This window comes from Mauremys mutica, chromosome 21, assembly GCF_020497125.1.
Source record: "Mauremys mutica isolate MM-2020 ecotype Southern chromosome 21, ASM2049712v1, whole genome shotgun sequence".
NCBI classification, from domain to species: domain Eukaryota; kingdom Metazoa; phylum Chordata; order Testudines; family Geoemydidae; genus Mauremys; species Mauremys mutica.
In genome coordinates this window covers 10,691,758-10,717,038 of record NC_059092.1, presented here as the reverse complement: position 1 = coordinate 10,717,038, position 25,281 = coordinate 10,691,758, and the positions used below count along the sequence as shown (strand labels likewise).

Here is a 25,281-nt window from a genome sequence, read left to right as displayed (position 1 = left end):
CTCTCCCTCCAAAAAATTGCACTGAATGCAAATGCCTGAAGTGATCAATGTGAGAGCAAGGTAATCCATACTGGGGCTTTGATGCAATTTCCCAGCTTTGTGAGGTCAGTCAGTTTTTAAAAATTAATCCTAAAGCAAATAAATAATGTATATGCTGTTAATAGACAAAACAAAAACAAGCCTTGGGCTGTAGAAAGTGACTGACTAAATCAGAAGAAGTGCCTCACAGCAAATTGTTGCCAAGTTTTAAAGTTCATGGAGTCGTTTATAGATATATTATTAGATATGTATAGGTATCACTGTGGGTCCATCCATCTGACCCACATCCCTCATGTGGACAGATCACCCTCACAGACACACACACACAAGCTAATAGTTTGCACCAAAAGCCATTTATATGCAAATCCATTTTTGCTTTTGTGGGTTGGGTCGGAAGAAAAAAGGAATTTCCCTCGCCAGGGCTCCCGTCTGCAGTGACCAAACTCTCCTGTCTGAGGCAGGCTGGTACGGCTACCTCTGGGTCCCACCAGTGCAACCCTAGTCCACCTTCCCAAGCAAGGAACTAAGCTCACTATCAAACTCTGATCACGTGTAAGACAGTGCTATATGCTGTAGAAAAACTGCCATGTCATCCCAACCCCATCTGTTTATCTATCTTCAGATGAACACAAAAGTTAGTCTTCATTGCAGAGTTTAACCTCGGCTGTGACCTGAATGTTGCTCATAAGCTGGTTCTCCTCCACACACTAAAACCTCCAACCCGAGTTCAGTGGTGCTTTCAACCCATGCTAGCTGGCCAGTCATGGAGTATAGTCTAAACCCCAAGTAAGGCTTTCGCTTGGGTAGTATCCTGCCCACTTTGCAGTGAGGATGCAGGCTAAGACCATTCAAATACTGATAGTTTTCCCATGATTCCCTCTATGTGCCAAGAAGGGCAAACAAGTTCTCTCACAATTCAGTGAGAAAGAACCAGTGTGGCTCAACTTACTAAAGCACAAAGAACCATGGGATATGCCCCAGATATCCTAGATATTCAGACAGATGAGCGCAGCACCAGTGAGGATAAAATAATTGAAGTGCAGCTATGCAACATGGCTAGGCAAACCTGGGTGCCAATCAGCCAGGTTCTCTCTGATGTGAAGGCATGCACACCAGCATTCTAGAGTGTAGGGAGAAATACACATACAAAATTCATATTAATGCAGAATAAACCTTGGATTCAAACTACTGAAAGCAGACTGAGCGCTACTGACATCCATATAGAGGTGCAGCACACTCCTAAAATTTCTGCCTGGTGATACTGGGTCAGGGACAGGGATGTTAGATTAAGTATTGCCTAGTAATAAATTATTAAATTACAAATGGTTACTGTAGCAGTTCTGTTATTATACTTGTGTGCTGATAACTGGGCTCTTTGAAGACCAAGCAAAGAAAAAGGTATTATTAGCCTGCTCGTTTAATATAAAAGCAGCAGTGAATTCCACTCCTGTAGGGTTTTCCATCTGTTATTTACAAGATATTCCCCAAATAGTATTATGTTTCAGGTAAAAAGTGTAAAACCAGATTGATAATCTATTTTTAAATTCTAGCACTGGATCTGTTCCAGCATTACAACTAAAATCTGTAGTACCTTCTCCCATGCTTATGGCAGTATCACATTTTCAAGTTAATGTGGATAGTGAAGTAGAACAGATCCAGGATTATGCCATTTTTTTCTGCAAGTGGTTTGTTTTAGCAGTTTCTTCACAAACTATTTCGAAGCCTTGACACAAATTTCAACTTCATGAGGAAATCTAAACAGAAAAAGTAAGGCCAGTCTGCAGAAGAATACAATTTGAAAAAAACATTTTGCTTCATTTGGTCAAAATGAAGACTAAAGTAAGTAAAACACCTTCTCGACGCTTTAAAAAAACCAACTTCTGGTTGAATCCACACTTTATAACAAATCATGTTAGCAATAACTATTTAAATGGGGCTGGGCCAGATTCTCTTTCTACATATGAGTGTACATCTGGAGTAATTCCACTGACTTCAATGGAGTTACACTGGTGTAAAACTAGTTTAAGTGAGAAGTTGTCAGACGTCCTTGTTTCTTACAGTTTCTTTGTCCAATATGGAAAAGGATTTTTGTATTTTTAAATCCATGGTATGGGAGACAATATGCACTGTGGCATAATTTGGCTAAATTGTCAGAAAATAATTCCCTATTCAACTTGGTCAGGGACCTACACTAGAAACAACCATATGGTTATTGTTAGAAAAGTTTCAGCTGCAATGCAGAGAGGGTGTCAATAAATTAGCTCCACACCTACACACAAGTAGTACTGTGTTGGGGGAATCATGTTATAATACAGCATGGTCCCAGCTATCAGAATTTGAGGGAGTACTATTGTATCTTAACATGATTCCGATATTCAGTGTATAGATTTACTGTGTAACAGGTAGCCAAAAATAGGGCATATTCTGAAAGGGTCACAGAGTTACAGTTATGCCTCCATAACACCACTTCAAAACGTTTGTTAGCTTTTTCTATGAGTTTTCTGGGGTCTTCTTTCTCAGAACACTTCTGATAAGTACAGATTTAGAGTCCAAAAAGAACTGAACTATTGACAAAGTGCAATGATGGCCCAATAACTTGATGGGGATGGAGCAACACTAAATTAGTATGCACTCCTTAAAGCTTTGCCATGCTAGGGGCAGATGAAGAGACACCAGCTGACAGTTAAGTTCACCAACTGGTTACTCTCAAAGCCATCTTTTACATCAAAAATAGATTTACTAATGTTAATGTATAGCTGGAATTTTGACACACTTTCTTCAGATGATTAAGTTCCATATTTGAAATGCATATTGCAGAGCTGAGTTTTTTAAATCTTCTAATTTATTTATGGAAGCTAGTGGAGATGTTTATTTGCTCTTACTGCTAAACTATGTCAGTCTCTCAATTCCCCAAGTTAGGTGGCTTGAAAAGCATCTAGTTATCAGTGGTAATCAACTCTTCTGTTAAAAAAAAAAATGTAGAGAAATAATTAGAGTGAACCCAGCCAATCCTCCCCATTTCAGGAGGAAAGGAGAAGCTTTCGGGCAAAATCTGTGTGTGGGCAGAATTTTATAGACACTATATTTTTGTGCATTCTTTTTATTTCACTGTATATGCTAAAAGCCACATGTAATGTAATTCATACCTTCTCAACGTTAATTAGTTAACGTCTGTGCAGCTTTTTGAACATTCAAAGTGCCATGTAAATGCTAGGTATTAACAGAAGTACCATTAGGTTCAGATTTGCAGGAGGCAAATAGAGCTCTAACTGCTCTCTTCTGAAAAGTATGGCAGATCCATGCAGCAAGGTGCAGCTGGAATATCCACTGTTCTGTAGGATCAACCACCATTTTGGATTCCATCCACTTACAGGGTAATCCCAACGCAAACTACCGGTAATATTTTTAAAAATTACAAACTGAAGTAAGACAAGCTAAGAAGGAACAGAACAAGGACTTTGTTTTAATGAGTATGATTTTCAAACTATCACCTGCCAAGCCTGATCAGGCAGTGTCTCCAAACCCTGCTTAGCTGGACAATTGTGATCTCGAAATGGAGCCTTAAAGAAAAGAAGAGTTCATAGAAGAGGGGGTGATAACGCTCTCTTCAGAAGGGGAAAAAACAAACCTCCATCTCAAGGAATAGAGTTTGAGTCTTTAACCTCTGATTTAAATGGGGTAGGAATGCAGCCCAATTGCCAGAGCATAGCACCAGAAGCCAAGACTATTCCTGATTCCATTTCCCTGTGTGCAAAACGCAAACAAATATAATACTTCCTCAGACAGGTTGTGTGTCTGAAGTGTATTCTGAGCTCATTAGATGACTGGCATAACAGACATGCAAAGTATTATTAATTAGCGTGTATACCAGAAATACAGTTAGACTAAGATTAAACTAAGATTAACAAAACATCCCAGTTCTGTGGCTGAAGAGACAAGTGTGCTCTGTAGAGTGGTATGAAAACACAGAAGGAATATGTAACTCACACCTGCCACAATTTACATGGTAACTTTAACAGTTGTGAACAAAAACAAAGGAAAGTGGTAAATGTGGGTTAACAATCTATGTAGGGCTGAAGCTGACAATTAGCATGTCATTTCTAACAGCATTCTCAGCCAATTAAGCATTCTCTAGAATTGAGGAGGAAAAATGGGATCTGGTATCCTGTAAAACAAGTTAGATGTTGCTGAAATGCCCACTGGTCAATATTAGATATTCACAAATTATTCAATTTTATTGATGAGAAAAAATAAATCCCACTGAAAGCAGAGCGATTATGGAATGCATGCTACAGCCTTGATCCTGCAAGTCCTTGCAAAATGCACAAATCTGTTGCAATCCAGCACAAATGATGGCTAAATGCAAGCTCAAGGAAGCATAAACATCAGGTATACCCCATGAGGCCTCATTTACATTAAGGAGATTGGCAACAGTGTAACTACATTGATGTAGTTACCCCAGTGCTAATGCTTTATGTAAATCTGCTGCACGAATTTAAAGCAAGCCTTACATTAGTGCAGTTTATGTTACTACGTGACTGGTTTAAGGTGTCCTGGTGTAACCCCTGCTTTGTTTCAGTCCAGTGCCTGTGCAAACAACATCCATTTAGTGACTTCAGTGCAAATGTCCTTACCGTAGACAAGACCAAATGGCACCAGTGCACCTACTCCATTACCTACAGACAATGCAGGGGGAGAGAGAGTAGACGTGTGAGCAGAAAATGGAGGTGATAAGCACGACCCTCCATCATGCTCATGGGATGCAAAGCTCTACATGCCTCCCAGGGCCTTGCTCCTGCTATTAGACAAAAGCACCTTGGTGGCCACACTGCAATACTCCCTATGGGTCAGGGGCCCCTAGACTCAGTCCTGCCTATCACTTTCTATCTTGAGATAATTTACACAAACACCCCACACCTGCATTGTGCTGGAACAAGTACTCCATGAAACATTTGACCTTCAAAACTCAGCCTCTCTTGAAAATAAAAGTGCAAATGGAAACACTGTAAATACATATTGACGTGCACTGAACACATACGTTGTATACGTCTCACTCCCTTATTTTATTTATTATTTCCAGGATCTCTAAATATGCTTCCCAAATAGGGACAAAGTAATAAGAGTCTTTTCCACCAAATGGATCCTGTGCTCTGACCTCGCCATTGTATGCAATTCCTCGCACAAAGGGACGCTTACAAGGACATTATTTTGCTGGAGCTGCTCTCTTCATATCTAAATGAATTAAAATCCTCTGCAGTCATTTTAGTGTAGCACTGCTATGGGATTCCTGCAAACTGTAGAGCTTTAAATGAATCTTTGCTGATGTGAAGCGCATATAGTGGATGCTCAGCATTGAGCAACACCACTCTCACTAACCACCATCAATTTTCTGGTCTATCTAACCCCCTCATTCTGGTCTGGAAAAAAAAAATTGAACATTGTTTCAGTAATCAGTACTATGGAAAGTGGACACTGTACTTTTAACTAGTGATTTTATGCTTCTGGACATGACAAACCAACAGCTCATGCATCGCTAGGGTATGGGTGTCTAGAACAGACTAATAAATTTGCCAGACTGACCTCTCCAGGTAAACTGTGACCCATGAATCTCTCAATGCCAAGTGGTAAGAGGGTTACAAGAATATCCTGATTCTGGTATGTATATTCTGGTTCACCAAAGAATGTCATGTGAGTTCTTAAATGAAAGCCAGGGTCACACTGGTCATTAATATAATTGAGAAATCTAGGTACAGATACTCTGTAAGGAGTTATATATGTATACTGAAAATATGTTTTAAAGTCTGTAACTCTGCCTTGATACAAAGGCAGATGAGATATTTATTCACCTGTGTCTCTGACATACAAATTAAACATTGTAAGCTAACACAATGGGGAATCATTTACACAGAAAGTTAAGGGGAGGGAGGGAGAGGTGTGTGAAATCAACAAGGAAGCAGCACACTGAGATCACATGGCTGGTGATCCTGACTCTGGGTACAGACAATGAACTTTGTGAGATACAAAGAGGAAGCAAGACAGATATCTAGAAAGTAGGTGTACCTTTATTCTTCACCTAGGAAATAAAAGAACAGCGCATGAAAACGGGATCTCTGCCTACGTTGGTGGAAGACACTGCAAAAGACTTTGGGTGACATAACTTTTTAGACAGGAGGTTATCTTGGTAAATTAAGATTAGTCTCTAGGACGATTATGGTGATTTGATATGTAACCCCTTTGTTTCCATTATCCTTACTCACTGTCTCTTGAATCTTTGATAATAAACATTGTTTTCACTATAAATGTATCTCAGCACTGTGGTGTGAAGCTAGGTGCTGATCCTGAGTTGAATCAGGCAAGCTGTTGTATACACTTCTCCCTTGGGGACCGCAGACCTCGTATTTCTGTGAGTGTTCAGTGAATAAAGTACTGGACACTACAGGGAAACACTTAAAAAGAACTCAGGGACTGGGTCATATCTATTGTTAACCTGCAAGGCAAGGCAAGGCAAGGGCTGGAATAGCCCAGAGTAGATTGTTTGGCTGGCTAACAGAAGCTGGTCATGTCAAGGAGCCAGTACCCAGTTAAACACAAGCAAGTCTCTCTTGTACTAGAGGCAAAGGGTAATAAGGTGACTCTCAGTCCTCCTGGGTATCCCAAGAACCATCACACAAACTACGTGGACTCTGCACCATACCTACTGAGTTACATACTGGGTTATCAGGTGGGGTTTTTGTTTTTTAAAATCACCTTTGCTTCTGTGTCATTTTTTTTAATCATAAGGCCAGTGTACTGTTTTAAATTGTAACTGCAATTAGCTTTTCTCTGGAAATGCTTTTAATAATGACTCTGTCATGACTGAAATGCAGAGAAATGGGAGGTAGAAAGAACAGGTAAGAAACAATTCATTATGACAAGTCAGCACTATAACAAGGAGTCAGAGTTCTAACCAGTCCTGAGACAGGATTGTATGTAATAAAAGGAGGAGGTTTCCAGCCTTCTAGGTTGACTTTACTAAATGCATGTTCCAAAGGACATAACCATAAACCCAACACATTAGACAAAGGCTCACAATGCAAATAAGTTATGCGCTAGTTTGATCTGCACAGGCATAGAAAAATATTTTTCATTACCCCCAACTATTTAACATCTCCCTGATCTTTTAGTAGTAGTTTGCTAAAAACAGCAAATCACCACCTTTGAAATACTGAAAATTTAAAAAAAAACAAAAAAACCCTCAGTTCAGCGCCTCTAATTTCATAAACTATAAACATGAAATATAATTTGTGATTACAAGTTTAGATCAAAATCCAGATTATACGTAAATATTGCATAATTAACTCTGTCTCAACAAGAGAACAGCCCTCTTCCCATTCTCACCTGCTCATTTTAAAAAAATAAATAAATAAATTAGTCTGGCTCGGACATTTTCCAAGCCTTCTGACTCCTAGATTCACAAGAGTAGTAACTGAAGGGGATTCTACCTTTACCCTCCAGAAGTGTTAGAAAACTGTTTTTCCCTTTGTTTATTGACTTCACACACTTTGCTCCTATAAACAATACATAGAGACACCACAGGCATCATTCAAATGCACCAAACACTAATGCAAGATCTGAAACTAAACTGGACTTTGGGACTGAGTGTTGAAGTCCAGCTAGAAACCAAATCAATAAAAAAAAAAGTTATTTAAAATCTTAGATAATCTAAAAGGCAGATGGGAAAAAACCCTGTTTCTTGTTCAGAATACTCAGAAGACGTAATTATATACACTTCACTCTACACCATGTTTTAACTCTGAGTAAACTTTGTTTTAGAGGCATTTGCAATTCTCCCTCCATAAAAACTCCCTCCAAAAAAAATTATACAGAAGAGCTCTCTCCTTTACAGGTTGCCAACAGAAAATTAAAGTAATTTAAAATATTTTAATGCATTCACCTAAACAACTGTATATAGTTTACCAAAAAATAATTAAATATATGCAACATCAAAAAGTGTCCATTTCCTCAACTCCTTTCAAATTATACCAGAAATAACCTGTAGCACTCATATCCTAGGTTTAAAATCTTCAATAGAATAACCACAACCACCACCACAAAATAATTCTTCAATGATTAAGTTGAAGCCTACCTGATGCGCCAATTGGAGAGGTAGCTGGGGTCATACTATGGACATTCAGGCCAAAATTGTGGGATGGACCTGGGGCTGGCACTACTACAGGTGGTCCAGGTGGGTTCTCTCTTTGTGGCGAGGTAAGGGGAGTAGTGGGCTGGGAAGATGGTCCACCTGCAAGCCGAGCAAGGCGCCTTCGACGGATCTGTACAAAGGAAATAAAAAGTAGAGAAAGCACACACACAGAATTTCACAAACATTGCACCAATGGTCCTTCCAAGCAGTATGCATATCAACCTCTGCCAAAAGGCATCACCAAAAACAATAATATAATGTATGACCCTTGATATAAAGGGAAACCTGCATTAAAGATCACCCCCAATAAGCAATCCCCCTGTGACCATTCTAAAATACTCCTAGAGTTTCCAGTACATTTTTACTATCTCTGAAGACCATCTCTACTGGCCAACCCAATTTGTGTTCCCTTGAGTAGTCATTTAAGACAGGTTTCACTTTCTATTGCATAGCAATGTGAGCACACACAACAATTCCTTTCCTCTATTTTAGCATTTGATGTAATAAACTATGTTCTTCTGTTAAACGGACCTTAACATAAATGTTGCCCAAATTTCATAACATCTAAGATCAACAGAAATATTTGTATTTAAAACATTTTTCTAGTGAAAATAGTTATCTTTAATCAAAAGATCATTACCCCACAGTGTTTGAAACCCAAACATGAAGACTCTATAAGTAACATTTTTCAGCCAAACAGAAATACAGAAAGTAAATGAAGAGACTAGCATCCTGAGTCTAGGAGGAGTAAATGAGCATAAACTGACATGTTAATTGAATTTTTAAAATTCTATCCCTTAATGTGTTATTAGTAACACAAGTAAAGAAGTGTGTTTGCTTGCAACATGTGACAGGTTGCTAGTGTTCTTTATAAATTTCTAACATTTAGTACCACCACAAGCTGATTGGCTTGATACATAGGGAATAGACAGACAAAGGGAAAATAATATCTACAGAATTTTTAGAACCAGAAAACTAAAAAAAAATAATGAAAAACTCAAAGTTAATTACCAAGAACCACTTCTCTAGCACTAAATCGGTGTTCAATCAACTGCACCATTTCTCACTTTTGCCCATAATGCCCAAGAGTTGCCAAGCATATGAAAGAGTGCAAGAAAAGATTTGTGTCAAGTGACTTATACCATGTTACTACAGTCATTTAATGGCCTGCCAAACCTTCCTCAATAGAGAAAGAAGATTAACAGATCAAATTCATAGAATCATAGATCATTAGGATTGGAAGGGACCTCAAGAGATCATCTAGTCCAACCCCCTGCTCAAAGCAGGACCAATCCCCAAATGGCCCACTCAAGGATTGAACTCACAACCCTTGGTTTAGCAGGCCAATGCTCAAACCACTGAGCTATCCCTCCCCCCTATGATGGTCTCATAGCTCCCTACACAATGTTGATACACACTATGATGGTGCCCCCCCCACAAGGCTTTATGGAATATGCTTATGAATGTATATATGACATAACTAGAATGTTTTATGCTACATATGCCTTGTAACATCTCTCTGTAAAAGTTATGATCTACTGAATCTGTTAATCCTATTTGTATACATGTATCATTTTTGTACTTGAAGTTAGGAATATTGGCTGTATACTTGCTTGATTTTAACTAGTCTAGTAGAGCATTTGGTATTAAATCAGACTTGAAAAACTCTGGGAAAACATAGCTTCAGAAGCAGGCATCTCTTCCTTGACTCTTATGTCACCACACGAATACAGAAGGTGGAAAGAAAATAAACCCTTGGAGTTTTTTGTATTTATTTTTTAAAAATAAACAAAAAGGGCTTTGAATAGAATATCTTAATCCTACTCTTTACAAAGTAAAGTTGGGGTGTTTCTATTACAGCAAGACAAAGCAGGATCCACTCATACAGCTAAAAACTGTTCTTACTGGGCTCTCTACAGAAAAATATTTAAGAAATAAAACTCATATTTTTCTCCAAATCTGTTTTGCAGAGTGATGAAAGCTGAAGATTTTATATCCTATATACCCACTTACATGCAAATTTTCTGTAGTGTAACATTGCTCCAACCATTAGGAAGTTACTACATTTCACCCAAGAGGTAGCCATATTTTGGTAGTGGTTCAAGTGACCCCTAAACATACACCTTGTAAATCAGCTGTAACTCAGAGTATCCTCTACTCTTAACCTATATCAGAGGTCGGCAACCTTTGGCACACGGCCCATCAGGGTAATCCGCTGGCGGCCCGCGAGACATTTTGTTTAGGTTGACCATCCGCAGGCACTGCCCCCACAGCCCCAACGGCAAACTGCAGCCACTGGGAGCTGCGGGGGGCAGTCAATGTAAACAAATTTCTCGCGGCCTGCCAGCAGATTACCCTGATAGGCCGCATGCCGAAGGTTGTCAACCCCGACCTATATCATGCTATTTATGCTATATAAAATAGAGAACAATTAATGTTAGAGAAAAGCGCCCCTAGGGTTTTCTTTCACGCTGTGTCAATGACTGGATGTTGTTATTGTAAACTAATTCCTCTACAAGAAAAAAAAATCACTTTAAGATTCCAGTCCCAAAAAAAACTTAGGCAAGTGCTGAACTTGACACACAAGCAGCCCTGTAAACTACAATGGGGATACTCATGTGTAATGTTCCATTTGAGTGTCTGCAGACTCCATATCTGCATTAATATATATTTATTTTTGCGCATCTCTGTGTCTGCAAATGGGCTGCGGGTGGTTTAGAGCTAGAGTCATCACCACAGATGTCACAAGGAGATAGATAATAAGACAGAAAATATTCCTATTCCTTTCCTCATGGTTCCTAACATTCTGTTAGCTTATGACTGCTAATGCACATTGAGCAGATGTTACATGGAATTAGCCGCGATAATGCCACAATCTCTTTCTTGAGTGTTAACAGCTAATTTAGACCCCATCATTTTGTATGTATTGTTGGGATTATGTTTTCCAATGTGTATTACGCAACACTGAATTTCATCTGCCATTTTATTGCCCAGTCATCCAGTTTTCTGAAATCCTTTTGTAACTCTTCACAGGGTACGTATAAAGAAAGAAAAACCTGGGCTCTAGGACCCTGTGAGGTGGGAAGGTCCCAGAACCTGGGCTCCAGCCTGAGCCCAGAAATCTACACAACAGTGAAACTTCCCCGCAGCTGGAGCCCTGTGAGCCCAAGTCAGCTGGCACAGGCCAACTGTAGGTTCTTCCTCGCTGTGTAGACATACCCCCAGTCAGCTCTGGACCTAACTGTCTTTAGCAATTTTGTATCATCTGCAAACTTGGCCACTTCACAGTTTACCCCCTTTTCCAGATCGTTTATGAATATGTTGAACAACACTGGTCCCTGTACAGATCCTTGGGGGACCCTGCTATTTACCTGTCTCCACTGTGGAAACTGATCATTTATTCCTACCCTTTGTTTCCTACCTTTTAACCAGTTACTGATCCATGAGAGGATCTTCCCCCTCTTATCCCATGGCTGCTTACTTTGCTTAAGTGCCTTCAGTGTGAGATCTTGTCAAAGGCTTCTATACAAGAGATCACCCTTGTCCACATGCCTGTTGACTCAAGATTCCCCTTTTCAAATGTAGTTAGACTCTTCCCCAACATACTGTGTTCATCTATGCATCTGATAATTCTGTTCTTTACTACAGTTTCAAGTGCCAGAATCACCTCTATAGCATATTATAAAAATTGGCTTAGCCATTCAGAAGAAAAGATTATTGGACACAAGAAGCCAATTCTCAGTCATACTATGGAACAGTATGAAAAGAGAATTACTATATCAACACATTTATCCAAAAGGTCTTCAAGACACCACAGATAAATATGGGAGCAATGCATGGCAGGATTGTTTAACTGGAACGTATGTGTATCATGATTTTTGTACTTGCACTACTGAAAGGTTATTTTCCATCTCCCTACTATATGAAAGCACTTTGGATTTCCATCCTTTTTTTTTTTTTCCTTCTCTTACCTGCAAATCCACTCTGAAGCAGCAGCACTAACAGTCTTATTCATACTACTGTTGACGCTATACTAGTAACAATTCTGTTTCAACATAATTATTGCTAGTACAGTTTGCTTGACCAGTGGTTGGTAGAACGGCTTAGCTACAGCCAAGTTTAAGGAACAATCTACTATGTTTAAATGTCCTTCTTAAACACTCTAGTAATCCAGTCACATTTTAATGTGACTGGATTATTAGAGTGTTTAAGAAGGACATTTAAACATAGTAGATTTTAATGTGACTTGGTCTTGCCTATGCCGATTGGCCCAGACAATGTCATAACCATCTTCAGACATCCTGATATAGCTCTGTTCTTGTGCCCCGATACGTAAACATGGTACATTTTGGAGATGAGATGGGCATAAACAGCATTAAAATGGGTTTTAAACAGTGTTGTAAGGCCAACACAGAGAAGTTCTATCTCAGGATATTTACAGTTTGTCTAGCATGTCTCCCTGGGGGAAAAAAATCCGATCTCAACAGGTCAGGAAAGCCATGCTAGCAAATGTTTAAACACAGTTGTCACTCATACAACAGTCAAAATCTACTATTGACATCCACGAGGCCCCACTCTACAGTACAATAAAAAACACAATCTGAGATGCCCATGTTATAGTGTGTATTTGTAACACTTAGAATGTACATCTCCCTTTTTGCCTGTTTCTCATGTTTTGCAGCAGCCATCAACATTAGCCCAGCAAAGACAATAGTATTCAGAGACACAAGGTGGATGTGGTAGTATCTTTTATTGGCCCAACTTGTTGAACAAGACAAGCTTTCAAGTTCCACAGAGCTCTTCTTCAGAGCTCTGGAAAGTTTAGGGTTGTCTGTATTGTAACATTATCCCCTTGCTTTTGTGGACACACAAATCTACATCAGTGTTCAGGAGCACTGCTTTAATATAGGTCAAGACCTTCAAATGTCAGTTTTGACCTAGATTAAAACATTGTTCCTCAACACAGAATTTTTTTTTTTAAGTAAACAGGCAAAAAGTGTTGCAAGGTGGACAACTCTAGGCCTGTCATACCACCATGCACTAACACAGTTCTTTATGCAGTGTAAACCAACTAGATCAGTTCTAATACTATAAATCCTACAGAGTGGTGTTGTTGTTGCCCTGCTAATATCAAGAGTTACAGCAAGACAAGGGAAATAAGCAAAAGGGAATACATAAAGTCTACCTGTCATTACAAACTCTCATTCAAATTAATGGAAGTGGAAGAAACAAAAACACAATCTTTATTAGCCAGGTATGATTGGTTTGAAGGCTAACTAATCCATTCAAAATAATTTCCAGCAGAAAACATGAAAAAATGATTGAAAAGTCACAGATAAGTAGAGTGTTGATGAAATGTCACACAATTCCGCTAATGTTATCTGAAAAATGAAAAGTCATCCCCTGACACTCTGATGCACAGCTGAGGAAATGTCAACCACATGGCCTCACTTTTGTTTTTCCAATTGCCAAGTCCACCTGTACCAACACTGCTAGAGCCAGACAAAAATATGACCAAATTAAGTGTGCCTTGCTCACAAATAGAAGTTGTGCCAAGGAGGATAATTAGTAAAACAAAATTGCTGGATTTATAATCTAATTGGAAGTTGCATTAGGTCTTAAAAATAATCTGTTTCCCCATCATTCAATTCATATATTTACAGAATGCTTTTCAAATAAAGAAGTGGTATGCTGGATGAAAAAAACCAGAGGTGGGTGGGAAATGGGAAGGAGAAACACAGTGATTCAGTCAGTGGTGTGACTGGGAGGAAAGGAATTAAGAGGAGGAAAACAAGGAGAAAGGGAAGGCAGCAAACATATAAAAGAAAAATCATTCAAGTGTCATTGGAAAGTAAGACGAGTTTGATGTCACGCTTTTCCATATTATTCAAGCACATTTTCTGCCTTGCTAGCTTTTATCTTCACAGCAGGCCAAACAAATTTGGGATCAAGTGGGAGAGAATAACAAGAGAGAGGAGAGGAAAAGGCACAGATACTGAAACAGTAACACTGGATCAGCACATTTACCAATTTGTTCTCAAATGCAGTTAAACCTTGATTATCCAAAACAAGGTCATGTCTTACACAACATGTATTAATTGCACAGGAAATCCCACTCTGTTATCCATTATTTATTTCCCCATATCCCCCAGTTTCAAGAGGATAATCAAGATCTGATTGCACCCTGGTGTCACTTCATATCCCCCCCCACCTACACAAAGTGACAGACCAAACCAACAGTTAACTCAGAAGTTCTACTGAGAAGTGTCACAATTATTACTTGCAACAAAGAGGGCACTATTACTGCATGTAACATGAACAATTTCTTTCCAGAAAGCTTCCCCTCACCATTTAGCTGAGGTCTATTGGGAGGAAGGCATTTAGGCACTTTTGAAAATCCCAGCAGGCACCCATCTGCATCTTTAGGCCCTAAATACCTTTGAAGATCTAGCCCTAGGCTCTTTAGGGCAGGCACTGACACTTTTTTTGCAGTGCCTAGCACGAGGCCCCAGACTCCAGAGTCACAAATGTATTAAGACAGTGCTTAAATCCCCACAGTTCTTCTCAAAACGGTCACTTTAAGAATGAACTAGTACTTACCAAAGAATGAAGAAAGAAGGTAGTATTTGGAAACATTTCACTAAGAAAGGATGACTGTTTACCATACAGTAACCCTACACTATACAGGTCTCGGTTTCAACAGCATCTTGTATGTAAAGGGCAAGTTATTGTGCCATTCTTTATATGGGGCCTTGAACCATCAAGAGCTACCTTCCCTATATAACATAATTTGTTAATATTGTATAAAAAGGTTAACGCAAAAATCTAAGCAGCTCAATGGAACAGGTGCACTAGTTCTTATTAGTTCACGTAGCACTATGTATCTAGGCTCTTTCTGGAAATTAGCTTTCAGAAACATTTTTCATCTTAATGGACTTCTACAAAGCTGTCAGCTGGATACTCAACAACACAAAAGATAAAAATAGCTTGATCACTAAAAATAGCAAATTCACAACTTTATTCATACAACAGACCAATAAAAATACAACCACAGCAACTAGTCTTTCATCCTCATATACCTTTGACCACAAAAATTTAAGTGATTTTTATTCATATCTATTTTGGAGCAATGGTATGAGAATAGCTGAGATTCTAAGCAAATAACTTATTTTTCCATGAAAGAGCGGTTTCAAAACTGCACAATGCCAAGAGAAGAATTGACATTTACTCCTGACCCTAATACATCATAGGGAAATAACAATACATCAGCTACAGCATGCCAAGCAAGTTTAAGAAATGTTTCATCTTCTGAATGCACTGTTCATTTAAGAACTTGATGGAGGTTATTTAGCCCATTTAAAAATAAGGACATTTTAAGAAATGACAGGTCACCAAATTGTCTCAACTTTAAGCCACATTTTTCCGTCGCTCGTGAAAACAAGAACAGAAATTGGCAATTGTTAGCTTTGCCTCATTTGCAACTCAAAATATTCATTCAATTCTGGCCTTTTTCTTCTGACCTACCTCTCATACTCTCCTAACGCTTCTGCCCCATCTTCCTCTTTCATGTCTCCATGCTCTTGTAGACCCTCTTCCCACATAATCTTCTTTAGGTGCTACAAGCCTTGTTTTTTGCAACAGTGCTTTATTATAGCACCATGAAAAGTTGCATCAGCATGCAGCTTTACTGCCATAAGTGAACACTTTGCTATGCAATTAGTGAACTGTGCCAAACAGATGCTAGCCCTTGCCCTGAAAAAACGAGCAATATAAAGGCTCAAGCATTGATAATAGTCATTTTAAATTATTATGGACCATTGGGCCTTATGGTTTCCAAATAAACACTCTCTGAAGTGAATGGAAGGCCATTGACTCCAATGGAAGTTTAATCTGTCACAAAGGGTGAAAACCTGAAGCCGTCATTGAACAAAGTGTTAGAGTTCTTAAGAGAGAATCTAAATCAGAGTTTATTAGCATCCTTCTTTAAAGACTAGCCACATTTTCACATCATGCAGACACAAATCAAGACAAAAAACAAAAATATATTCAGAATAAAACTGCAAGAGATTTTACAGAGGAGAAGGAGAAGGAAAGGGATGCATAAGATGAAAAGATATCCCAAAATATTTTCCATACTAATAACAGACACTAATAATTCACCAAGACCATTATTCTGCCATATTTCTTTCAGTTTTAGTTTGTTAGGCTGACTCATATTTATGACAAACAAATCCATCCATTTCTCTTACTAAATATCGTGAGTATATTTCTGTGTGGCAATATCCCATTCTATTTCCATGATTATGGAAGACCTTACAATATTAAGCAGAACCTTGCTAGCTTTCCCTTTGCTATGCGACACCTCAGATTTAATACTAATGTAGTGAGCTCTCACTTTACGAAGACAATGCTTTTATAAAACATACCACAGAACATTTACCACTATATAGAAACACTTGTCAATGCCTTGATCTTTCTTCTTTTGAAATAAAGTTAAAGGGATATGTAGAATTTAAGGGAATTCAGACCTTAACATATATATTGTAATGTTTCAGTCTTGCACTTTTAAAAGTTGTGTTTCTTTATTCACCCACTAATCTGCAAAATTCAGTAATGTGCAGTGGATCTCCCAGACATTAGTAGAAATCAGCAAGGTTCTACTGTACTTAAATTATATTTTGAAATTAGAAGAACATCCAACCCATGTCACTACCTTCAACCACTGGCAATGCTCAGCATATAAAGTTTCCACTGAAAAGAGTTTTCTTTTCAGCTGCATCCAATTTAGAGACAAAGGAAATCTAGTCATCTTTAAACAGCTATATTTTCCAGTAATGGCCATCTAAGATACAGGACCTGCTGCAAACAGTAGCAGTAAAAAGGAGAACTTGGAGGAAATAAAATTGATTTGGTTCTGAAGAAGGTCTTTTCCAATTAAAAGGGTATGTATATGTTAACCACAAAAATTGATGGCCCTTTAAAAAAAAAACATACAATAAAGCTTGCCTCAAGCAACCACCCAAAGGACTAGCTAGCCAAGATCTTTGGCTAAAATTGTACTAGGAAACTTGGGGAAGACTTTAAGAAGTTACTTGAGAGAGTCAGAGATTTTCCTTAATTAAGGTGGAATCCTTAGTGGAAGAGACACTGTATTTTCTGCCATCTCAGTTCCATGATGCTGCAGTTCTGATGTCAGTAATTTACAGTAACAGTGACATAACCAGTTTTCTATGGGATGAATGGTCTAAAAATCTAACATAAAATGCTTCATAATCAGACACAGTTGAGAAGTATGATCAAAAGAATTACAGATTCATGAGTAATATTTTTGTAACTTGCCTACTAAATTATAGGCTGTTCCCCATAATAGGAACTACATTACTAACACCCCCACCCAGTGCCATATGGGAAATGTAGTCTCTATACCATCACAACATATGAAGATTATCCCCAGCCACATACCTATGAGGCACTTTTTCCTAGCTTCTATTGCGACACAGTAGGACTGCTAAATCATGACTTATAACATGATCAAAAATATCACAGTATTTTGTAATACAAACCTGAACAACAACAACAACAACAGCTGCAGCAGCAGCCACCTTGTTCTACAAGCTGATCACCAAGTATGGCACAGAATAAAAGCCATTGCTCCTTACTACCACTACATCCTAACCATAGAGAGTAAGTCTGCAATTAACCTAGTAGTAAACCAGCTGAATCTGATACCCTGAACAATTATGTTGCAGCTGATCTGATCAGTCATCATTTACAATGTAGTTTCCTATGAAAATGTTTTTAAGGGAATGGGTAGGAAGAGAATGTAGGTTTGAAGTTGTACATGAAGTGGACACTCGGGCAGCTGGAGGTTACTAGAAGCAGGAAAACGCCTATATCCAGATCAGCAAAACTTCAGAAGTAATCTAATCTTATTCTAAAATACAAATGCAACAGCAGATCCTGAGAGTACAACAGGTTCCATTTAAAAAGAAGAAACAGAAGCAGTTTGCAAATGATTTGCCCCACTTATTGCCCACCACAAGAAACTTACAACTTTAACTGGAAGAATAAGAGAGAAGGAAAAAATTAAGGCAATTGAAGCCAGCCACAGAAAACAAGTTGACCTGTTCTAACATGAGCTAACCTGAGGTCTTCATACAGCTGTGAAAAAAAGAAACCCTTTTAAATATGAAACCCCACATACACCTCAATTGTCTCAACTATTGACAAAGGGAAGATGCTTGAATGAGATTGTAAATGTCTTGTTCAAAAACAAGATAAAAATCCCAAGAGCGAGATTTTTTTTTTAATTCCTACAAATTAATCCAAAATGAAGAAGTCATCCCATAAGTGAACAGGACTTGGCAGTACAACATACAAATAAACAAATTAACCAAAAGAAAAAGAATTCAATCTTCACCCTCAAACAAGATAATTACAAGCCACAAAAACCATGCTGAGGTGCTACAAAGAGAGTTGAGTGAAAAAACACACAAACACTTGACAGAGGAAAAGTCACATTATTGTACTTTTCTTAATCAAAGTTTTCCCTTTGGATCAGCAAGACTTACGTGAACATCCCCAGAACCAGTGCCCTCTCCTCCTTCTCCAAATCAGAAAAAATGAATAGCTTTACCCAGTACCCCAGGTGTAACCCTAGAGTTCAAAATACCCTCTCAATCCCATCCTCTCGTAAAGAGCACCAGGTACCCCTCAGAGCCACCCTAATGCCAAGACTCCGTTCTTCAACTTATCCTTCTCCCTCCCAGCATCCAACCTTTTCCCCGCCCCAAGACCCCCCCAAACTCACCTCATCAGCGCTCAGCTCCTCCATCGCTTTCCTCTTAATGGTGAAAGTAGTTTGGGGGCTCTTTGCTTCTCTAGGGGATGGGAGCTTCGGGGGAATTCGGTCCTGCTGCCTCTTGCCCCAGGGGTGTCTCAGAATTGCATAGTCAGAGATGAAGCACAACAATACAGAACGCACCCTCTCTCTGCTTGCCAGTCAGGCTAGGAGCAGCAAGCCAGGTCCAGGTCCTCTCAGTGGCTGCTGCCTCCCTGCGCCCCAGCTGCGACTGCTGCACCCTGCCCCAGCTCCAGGCGCCTCCTATGCCCCAGCTCTTGCTCCCCGTCCTCCTGAGCCCTAGCTCAGATGCCCTCAGCTCCTGCTCTCCCCCCTTCTCCAGGTGCCTCCTTCCCTTGTTGCCCCCAGCTCCTGCTGCCCCCAATACTGCAGGAAGGGCGACGCCAGTGCCTGCCTCAGCCCTGCCCACTCAGTGCCCTGCCCGGCTGCCCCCTCGGCCGCTGCCCGGCTCGCTGCCCCTGCCCCACACAGAGATTATTCATCAAAACAAGAAGGCGCGGCGGCCATCTTGAGGAGAGATCACGTGAGCCCGCCCGGCGCCTCCGACTGAGCTGAGCACGCCGTGCCCCGCTCCGAGGCGGCCAATAGCAGCAGGAGGAGGCGGCTGCGGCCACGGCCGCTCAGGGCGGGGGGAGCGCTGCAGCCGCGGGCACGGCGAGGGGAGGGCCCGGCCGCTGCGCCATAGCAACAGGGGCGGGGCAGTAAGGGGCGGGAAACGGGAGAAGCCGGCGTGAGGGCGAGGGGAGGAGAGATGGGCGGAGGGAGAGGGACTGGGAGGGACACAGCCCGGGGATGGGGGGGGGAGGTTGAGACGGGGTAAGATGGAGACAGAAGGGGAGAAGTGGGATGGAAGGTGGGGAGGAAGGTAGTAGAGGGTGGGAGGGAGGATGGAATGGGGGAAATGTTGGAAGGATGGAGGCAGAAGGCAGGAGTAGGGTGGAAGAGGTGGGAGGGTGGAGATGGAAGGGGGAGAGGTGGGAAGGATGGAGGTGGAAGGCAGGAGTAGGGTGGAAGAGGTGGGAAGGGGGAGAGGTGGGGTGGAAGGTGGTAGAGGTGGGAGGGAGGATGGAATGGGGGAGAGGTTGGAAGGAGGGAGACAGAAGGCAGGAGTAGGGTGGGAGGGTGGAGATGGAAGGGGGAGAGGTGGGAAGGATGGAGGCGGAAGGCAGGAGTAGGGTGGAAGAGGTGGGAGGGTGGAGATGGGTTGGGGTGTAAGGTGGTAGAGGTGGGAAAGGAGGGAGGATGGAAGGCAGGAGTAGGGTGGAAGAGGTGGGAGGGTGGAGATGGAAGGGGGAGAGGTGGGAAGGATGGAGGCGGAAGGCAGGAGTAGGGTGGAAGAGGTGGGAGGGTGGAGATGAAAGGGGGAGATGGGGTGGACAGGGAAGGGGAGAGATGGGGGAGGAGGGGTGAGGATGAAGATGGAAGGTGGAGAGGTGGGGTTGAAGGTGGGAGAGGGAGGATGGAGACAGAACGGGGAGAGCGAGGATGGAAAGGGAAGAGGAAGGAAAGGAGCAAGAGAAAGAAGTGTGAAAGAAGGAAACGAGGAGAAGCAAAGACGTCTGGAGAATATTTTAAGCTGCCTCCTGATATGTCTGCAATTGGAAGTAACAAGTATGAGAGACTCAAGTTTTTATTTTAGGGAGGGAGGGAATGGAGGGGGAGAGTTTCCCTTTGACTTTTGTTTAACTTGTGACAGAACAATGTTACTGTCATTGTAACAGGAATTGTTTGCAGGTGGTGAGGTAAGTTCTCCAAACCACTGAAGTGCTTGTTCCCTGACTGTAAACATTCAGTAACTTCCAAAACCCAGGCAACATTTCACACCCTTCCCTATTTTGGGTGACCTGCTGTGTCAGTTGCCGAATACATATTTCCTGTGACAATAACCACTGGTGTCATGTTAAATTTACCTTGGTGTGCAGCAGCTTTGCTGCATTTGTGTGGCTTTCCCTCCAGCCCTTGTGTTTATCAGAAAAATTCCCATTCCTTATGGGGTTCAATAAAACTATGCTACAACCTCACCAGACTAACACAGCTACCCCTCTTATACATTTTAGGGATGTTTTCCTGAAGAACTGCAGTCAGACCTCTAGTTGTTTTACCTGATTTCACTTGTCAGTTTGTTCATATGCTGGTCTGTAAGGCTACCTCAATGTTAGCAACATTTTACATAATAGTATGTAGAGCATGTTGGAAAATAAGTAAGGGGCAATTAATTACCCCAGTTCTGCACAAATTTAACATTGCTGGTTGTACTTCTGATAGCTGTTTTTGAAGACATAAGTAAGAATTAACCCAAAGGACACTCCTAAAAATGGCAAGGAAAAAAGTTACCTGTTCTTCTTTGGTTTGCTTATATTAATATCACTTGAAGCAAACTGAGTCCAGTGAAGAAGACTTTCTACAGTTCTGTATGCCATGCTCAATATTTCTTCCTTTCTGCACATCCTCATCCTAGGAAGGGTTTACAAAGCTTATGAACCCTAGCCCTCTGCACAGTGAAGTGTTAAATTACTGTCCCTTTGTTTTTAGATGGTCTGTTTTCACTGCAAGCTCTGATGGGCGGGGACCTGATCTTCACATATCCGTATGTGATTGGTGTATGTGGAAATCATACAGTGGTCAGATACGGCACTGGCTTAGAAGCTGTCTCTGTCTTGGGGCTGTTGTGAAAATTTTGTATCCGCTTTGCAATTATTTTTGAACGACTGCTGCAAAAAGAGAAAAATTTCATCACCAAAATGGCGGTCAGAAAATCTAAATGATCTATAGTGCCTGCAAAAGAGACTTTTCTAAATATTTTCACAATGGAGAAAAGGTAAATAGATTGTGTACTGCGACCTGTGCTGTTCAACATATTCATAAATGATTTGGAACAGACGATGAAAAGTTAAGTGTCAAAATTTGCAGACTACAAAATTACTCAAAATAGTTAAATCCTAAGTTGACTGCAAAGAGTTACAAAGGGATCTCACAAAACTGGGTGACAAAATGGCAGATGGATTTCAGTGCTGATAAGTGCAAAGTAATACACATTGGAAAAAATAATCTCAACTATACATACAAAATGATGGGTTCTAAATTAGCTGTTACAACTCAAGAAAGAGATTGAGCAAATATTTTCAGAGAACTATCCACAATGTCCAATGGCAATCAAAAAAGCTAAGAGAATGTTAGGAACCATTAGGAAAGGAATACATAAAACAGAAAATATCATTGTGCCATTATATAAACCCATAGTACCCCAGCAGCTTGAATAGTCCATGCAGTTCTGGTTGCCCCATCTTAAAAAGTATATTAGAATCAGAAAAGGCACAGAGAGGGCAACAAAAATGATTAAGGGCATGGAACAAATTCAGTATGGGGAGAGATGAAAAAGATCGGGACTGTTCAGCTTACAAAAGAGATGCCTAAAGGGGGATATGATAGAGATCTATAAAATAATGAATTGTGTGGAGAAAGTGAGTAAATAAGTGTTATTTACCCCTTCACATAACACAAGAACAGGACTCACCCAATGATACCAATAGGCAGCAAATTTAAAACAAACATAAGAAAGTATTTCTTCACACAATGCACCGTCAACCTGTGGAACTCATTTACAGGGGATGTTGTAAAGGCCAAAAATATAACTAGGTTCAAAAGAAAATTAGAGAAGTTCATGGAAGATAGGTCCATCAATGGTTGTTAGCCAAGATAGTCAGGGATGCAACCCCATGCTCTGGGTGGCCCTCGAATTGTCAGAAACATCTGGCACTGTCCTTTGTCAGAGACAGGATACTGGGCTAGATGGACCATTGGTCTGACCCAATATGGTCGTTCTAATGTTCTTATGTTCCCTTGGGATTTTTCTCCTGCCCTTGGCTCCTAGAGCTCAACAACTCACCTCTCTCATTGCAAAGAAAACATTCAGGAACAGTGTAGACTAGTTTATAGTGTCCTAATTTATTTACAGTTTCTCTCTTTCCTAGTCTGTTTGAGGGTAAAACTATTTCCTTTTTCTTTTCACATACTGTCTCAAGCTGCTGAATTTTGTATCTAAAGGCTCTTCAGTCAGCTGGCATGTTGCTGAAAAAGTACTATCTGGTTAGGCAGTTCTGTTTTTGTTGCTAACCAATAATTTCCTATTGTCTAGGATGTGCACATGAGAGCTCTCCATCCTCTCATGAGTATCCCAGCATATATCTGATTGCAACACTGGCTAAATAACATTTCTAAGTGAGCCTGTAGTAATGGGAGCGCCCCTAGCTGTCCTGGATGAGCGCTCTTTGGTATATTCAATAGTAACAGCTTCCCAATAATGGTTCTTCACCGCACAAGGCCTGATTCTGCCAATATGAACTTTCTGATAGTAGTACTTTGCCACCTGGGAATCTTATGAGGAGGTCTGTGCACCAAAAATATTCTCAAGAATGCAATATCAGAATCCTCTTACATAATAATTACTTTAAAGCTGACAGTCTGTGGGATTTATTATTAGTACTGTATTGCTTTAAAAATAAATTCTAATACAAACCAAAGCCTTTTGAGGAAGATGCAGCATGTTGCAAAGATGCCACCTAGCGGAGTAGGGAATCTAGGGTGACTTGCAACCTCTTATTTCCCTTCATGTGAGTTGCTTACTGGATGTGACAGAGCTAGTTCACTGCTTTGAAGTTTAACCCACACTGAATTAGGGTAATGGTGACTTATCTTGACTTTGAATCAGTGTCTTTTTTTAATCAGATTAAAGCAGTTGTAGCTCAGCAATAGAAAGGTGTATCAGGTTTTGTCAGCTACATGGCAGGATTTTTATTATACTTGTTTTTCCGCTTGGGAGATAGGTTTAGGCAGATCCTTTAGGGAAAACAAATGTATACTAAAGCTAATCACATCAGCCTAACTAAAATGGGAAGGAGAGTTTTGTCTCATGTGTCCAACACTATCAATAAAATCTCAGACTTCCTCCTATTTTATGCTGCATCAGTTGACTAATTTTGCTGTCTTTACCACATATTGAATAGTAGTGCTCTTTTCTTTGTTTTGATTGCCATTTGAAAAGTACCATCCTCAACAGGAAACAATTCCATGTAATTGTGTCTGTTTCAAACTACACCATACACACTAACAAACTTTTATTGTGTCTGTCACTGTAAAAAGGGAAGTCTTAAGGTCTTCAAGAAAAGTTTTGCCCACCACTCTTTGGCACACTCAAAGTGTAGATATTTGAAAAGATGACCAAGAAAATGGTTTTGTACTATGTTCTCTCTCAAGGATGTCAGATCCTAAATTTGCTGATTTTATATGTAAACAATGTTTTTTTCTATCTACCCTACTCAACTTAGAGTGATAGTTCTTTTCTGCTCATGTGGCAGCATAAGTAATAAGAACTCTACCATCTAAATTATGTCTTAAGTGATGCCTCTGCAACCCATTTTTCCTGGTCTGTCTGTAACCTAGGAAACAAGTTAGCCCTCCACTTATGATTTAGTGAACAGTTCTGTTGATGCATAAGCCAGAACACAATAAAGCTTACTCTGCAGTAGATGTTGTAAAAATCCTTTTCCAGTACCACCATTTGGAGACTGGAGAAACTATACTGCAAATATAGAATTTAACTCCTTGGACTGTAGGTTGGTTTAGTCTAAAGCTCCTTGTTCAGAGTTCTTAGTCATGCTGATCAAATAATCAGCTCCCTTGTAGAAAGATTGGGGTCTTTGGATCGATCTGGATTTAGACAGGATGTCTTACCTATTTGAGTCAAAAAAGTAATAAGACATCCAGTGCAATATATGCTGTTGCTTTGTCACTTGTAATTATGTACACCCACCATTAGCTAGTTATAAATATTTACTAGGGCTGTCAGTTAAAACAATTGATTAATCACGCAATTAAACAATAGAATACCATTTATTTAGACATGTTTTGATGTTTTCTACATTTTAAAATATATTGATTTTGATTACAATGCAGAATACAAAGTGTACAGTACTCATTTTATATTTATTTTTTATAAGTATTTGCACTGTAAAAAAACAAGAGAAATAGTATTTTTCAATTCACCTAATACAAGTACTGTAGTGCAATCTCTTTATCATGAAAGATAAACTTACAAATGTAGAATTACGTACAAAAAAACTGCATTAAAAACTAAAGCAGTGTAAAATTTTAGAGCTTGCAGGTCCACTCAGTCCTACTGCTTGTTCAGCCAATCTCTTCG

General features: G+C 40.0%; 1 protein-coding gene and 1 long non-coding RNA gene across 6 annotated transcripts in view; one reads left to right on the top strand and one right to left on the bottom strand.

Annotated features, from left to right (window-relative positions):
- Positions 1 to 19,589, bottom strand: part of UBE4B (ubiquitination factor E4B) — a 63,034-nt gene extending 43,445 nt beyond the window's left edge. For both annotated transcript variants that reach the window (XM_044996394.1, XM_044996395.1), the window contains exons 1-2: positions 19,032 to 19,589; positions 8,165 to 8,351 (exon numbers count right to left, since the gene is read on the bottom strand). In XM_044996394.1, coding sequence (XP_044852329.1) covers positions 8,165 to 8,351; positions 19,032 to 19,055 — 211 coding nt within the window. In that variant the 5' untranslated portion in view covers positions 19,056 to 19,589. The remainder of the gene's footprint in view (positions 1 to 8,164; positions 8,352 to 19,031) is intronic.
- Positions 19,590 to 20,561: 972 nt separating this feature from the next.
- LOC123354189 overlaps positions 20,562 to 25,281 on the top strand; it is a 34,979-nt gene continuing 30,259 nt past the window's right edge. For all 4 annotated transcript variants that reach the window (XR_006574655.1, XR_006574657.1, XR_006574656.1 and 1 more), the window contains exon 1: positions 20,562 to 20,693. This is a non-coding gene — a long non-coding RNA (uncharacterized LOC123354189). The remainder of the gene's footprint in view (positions 20,694 to 25,281) is intronic.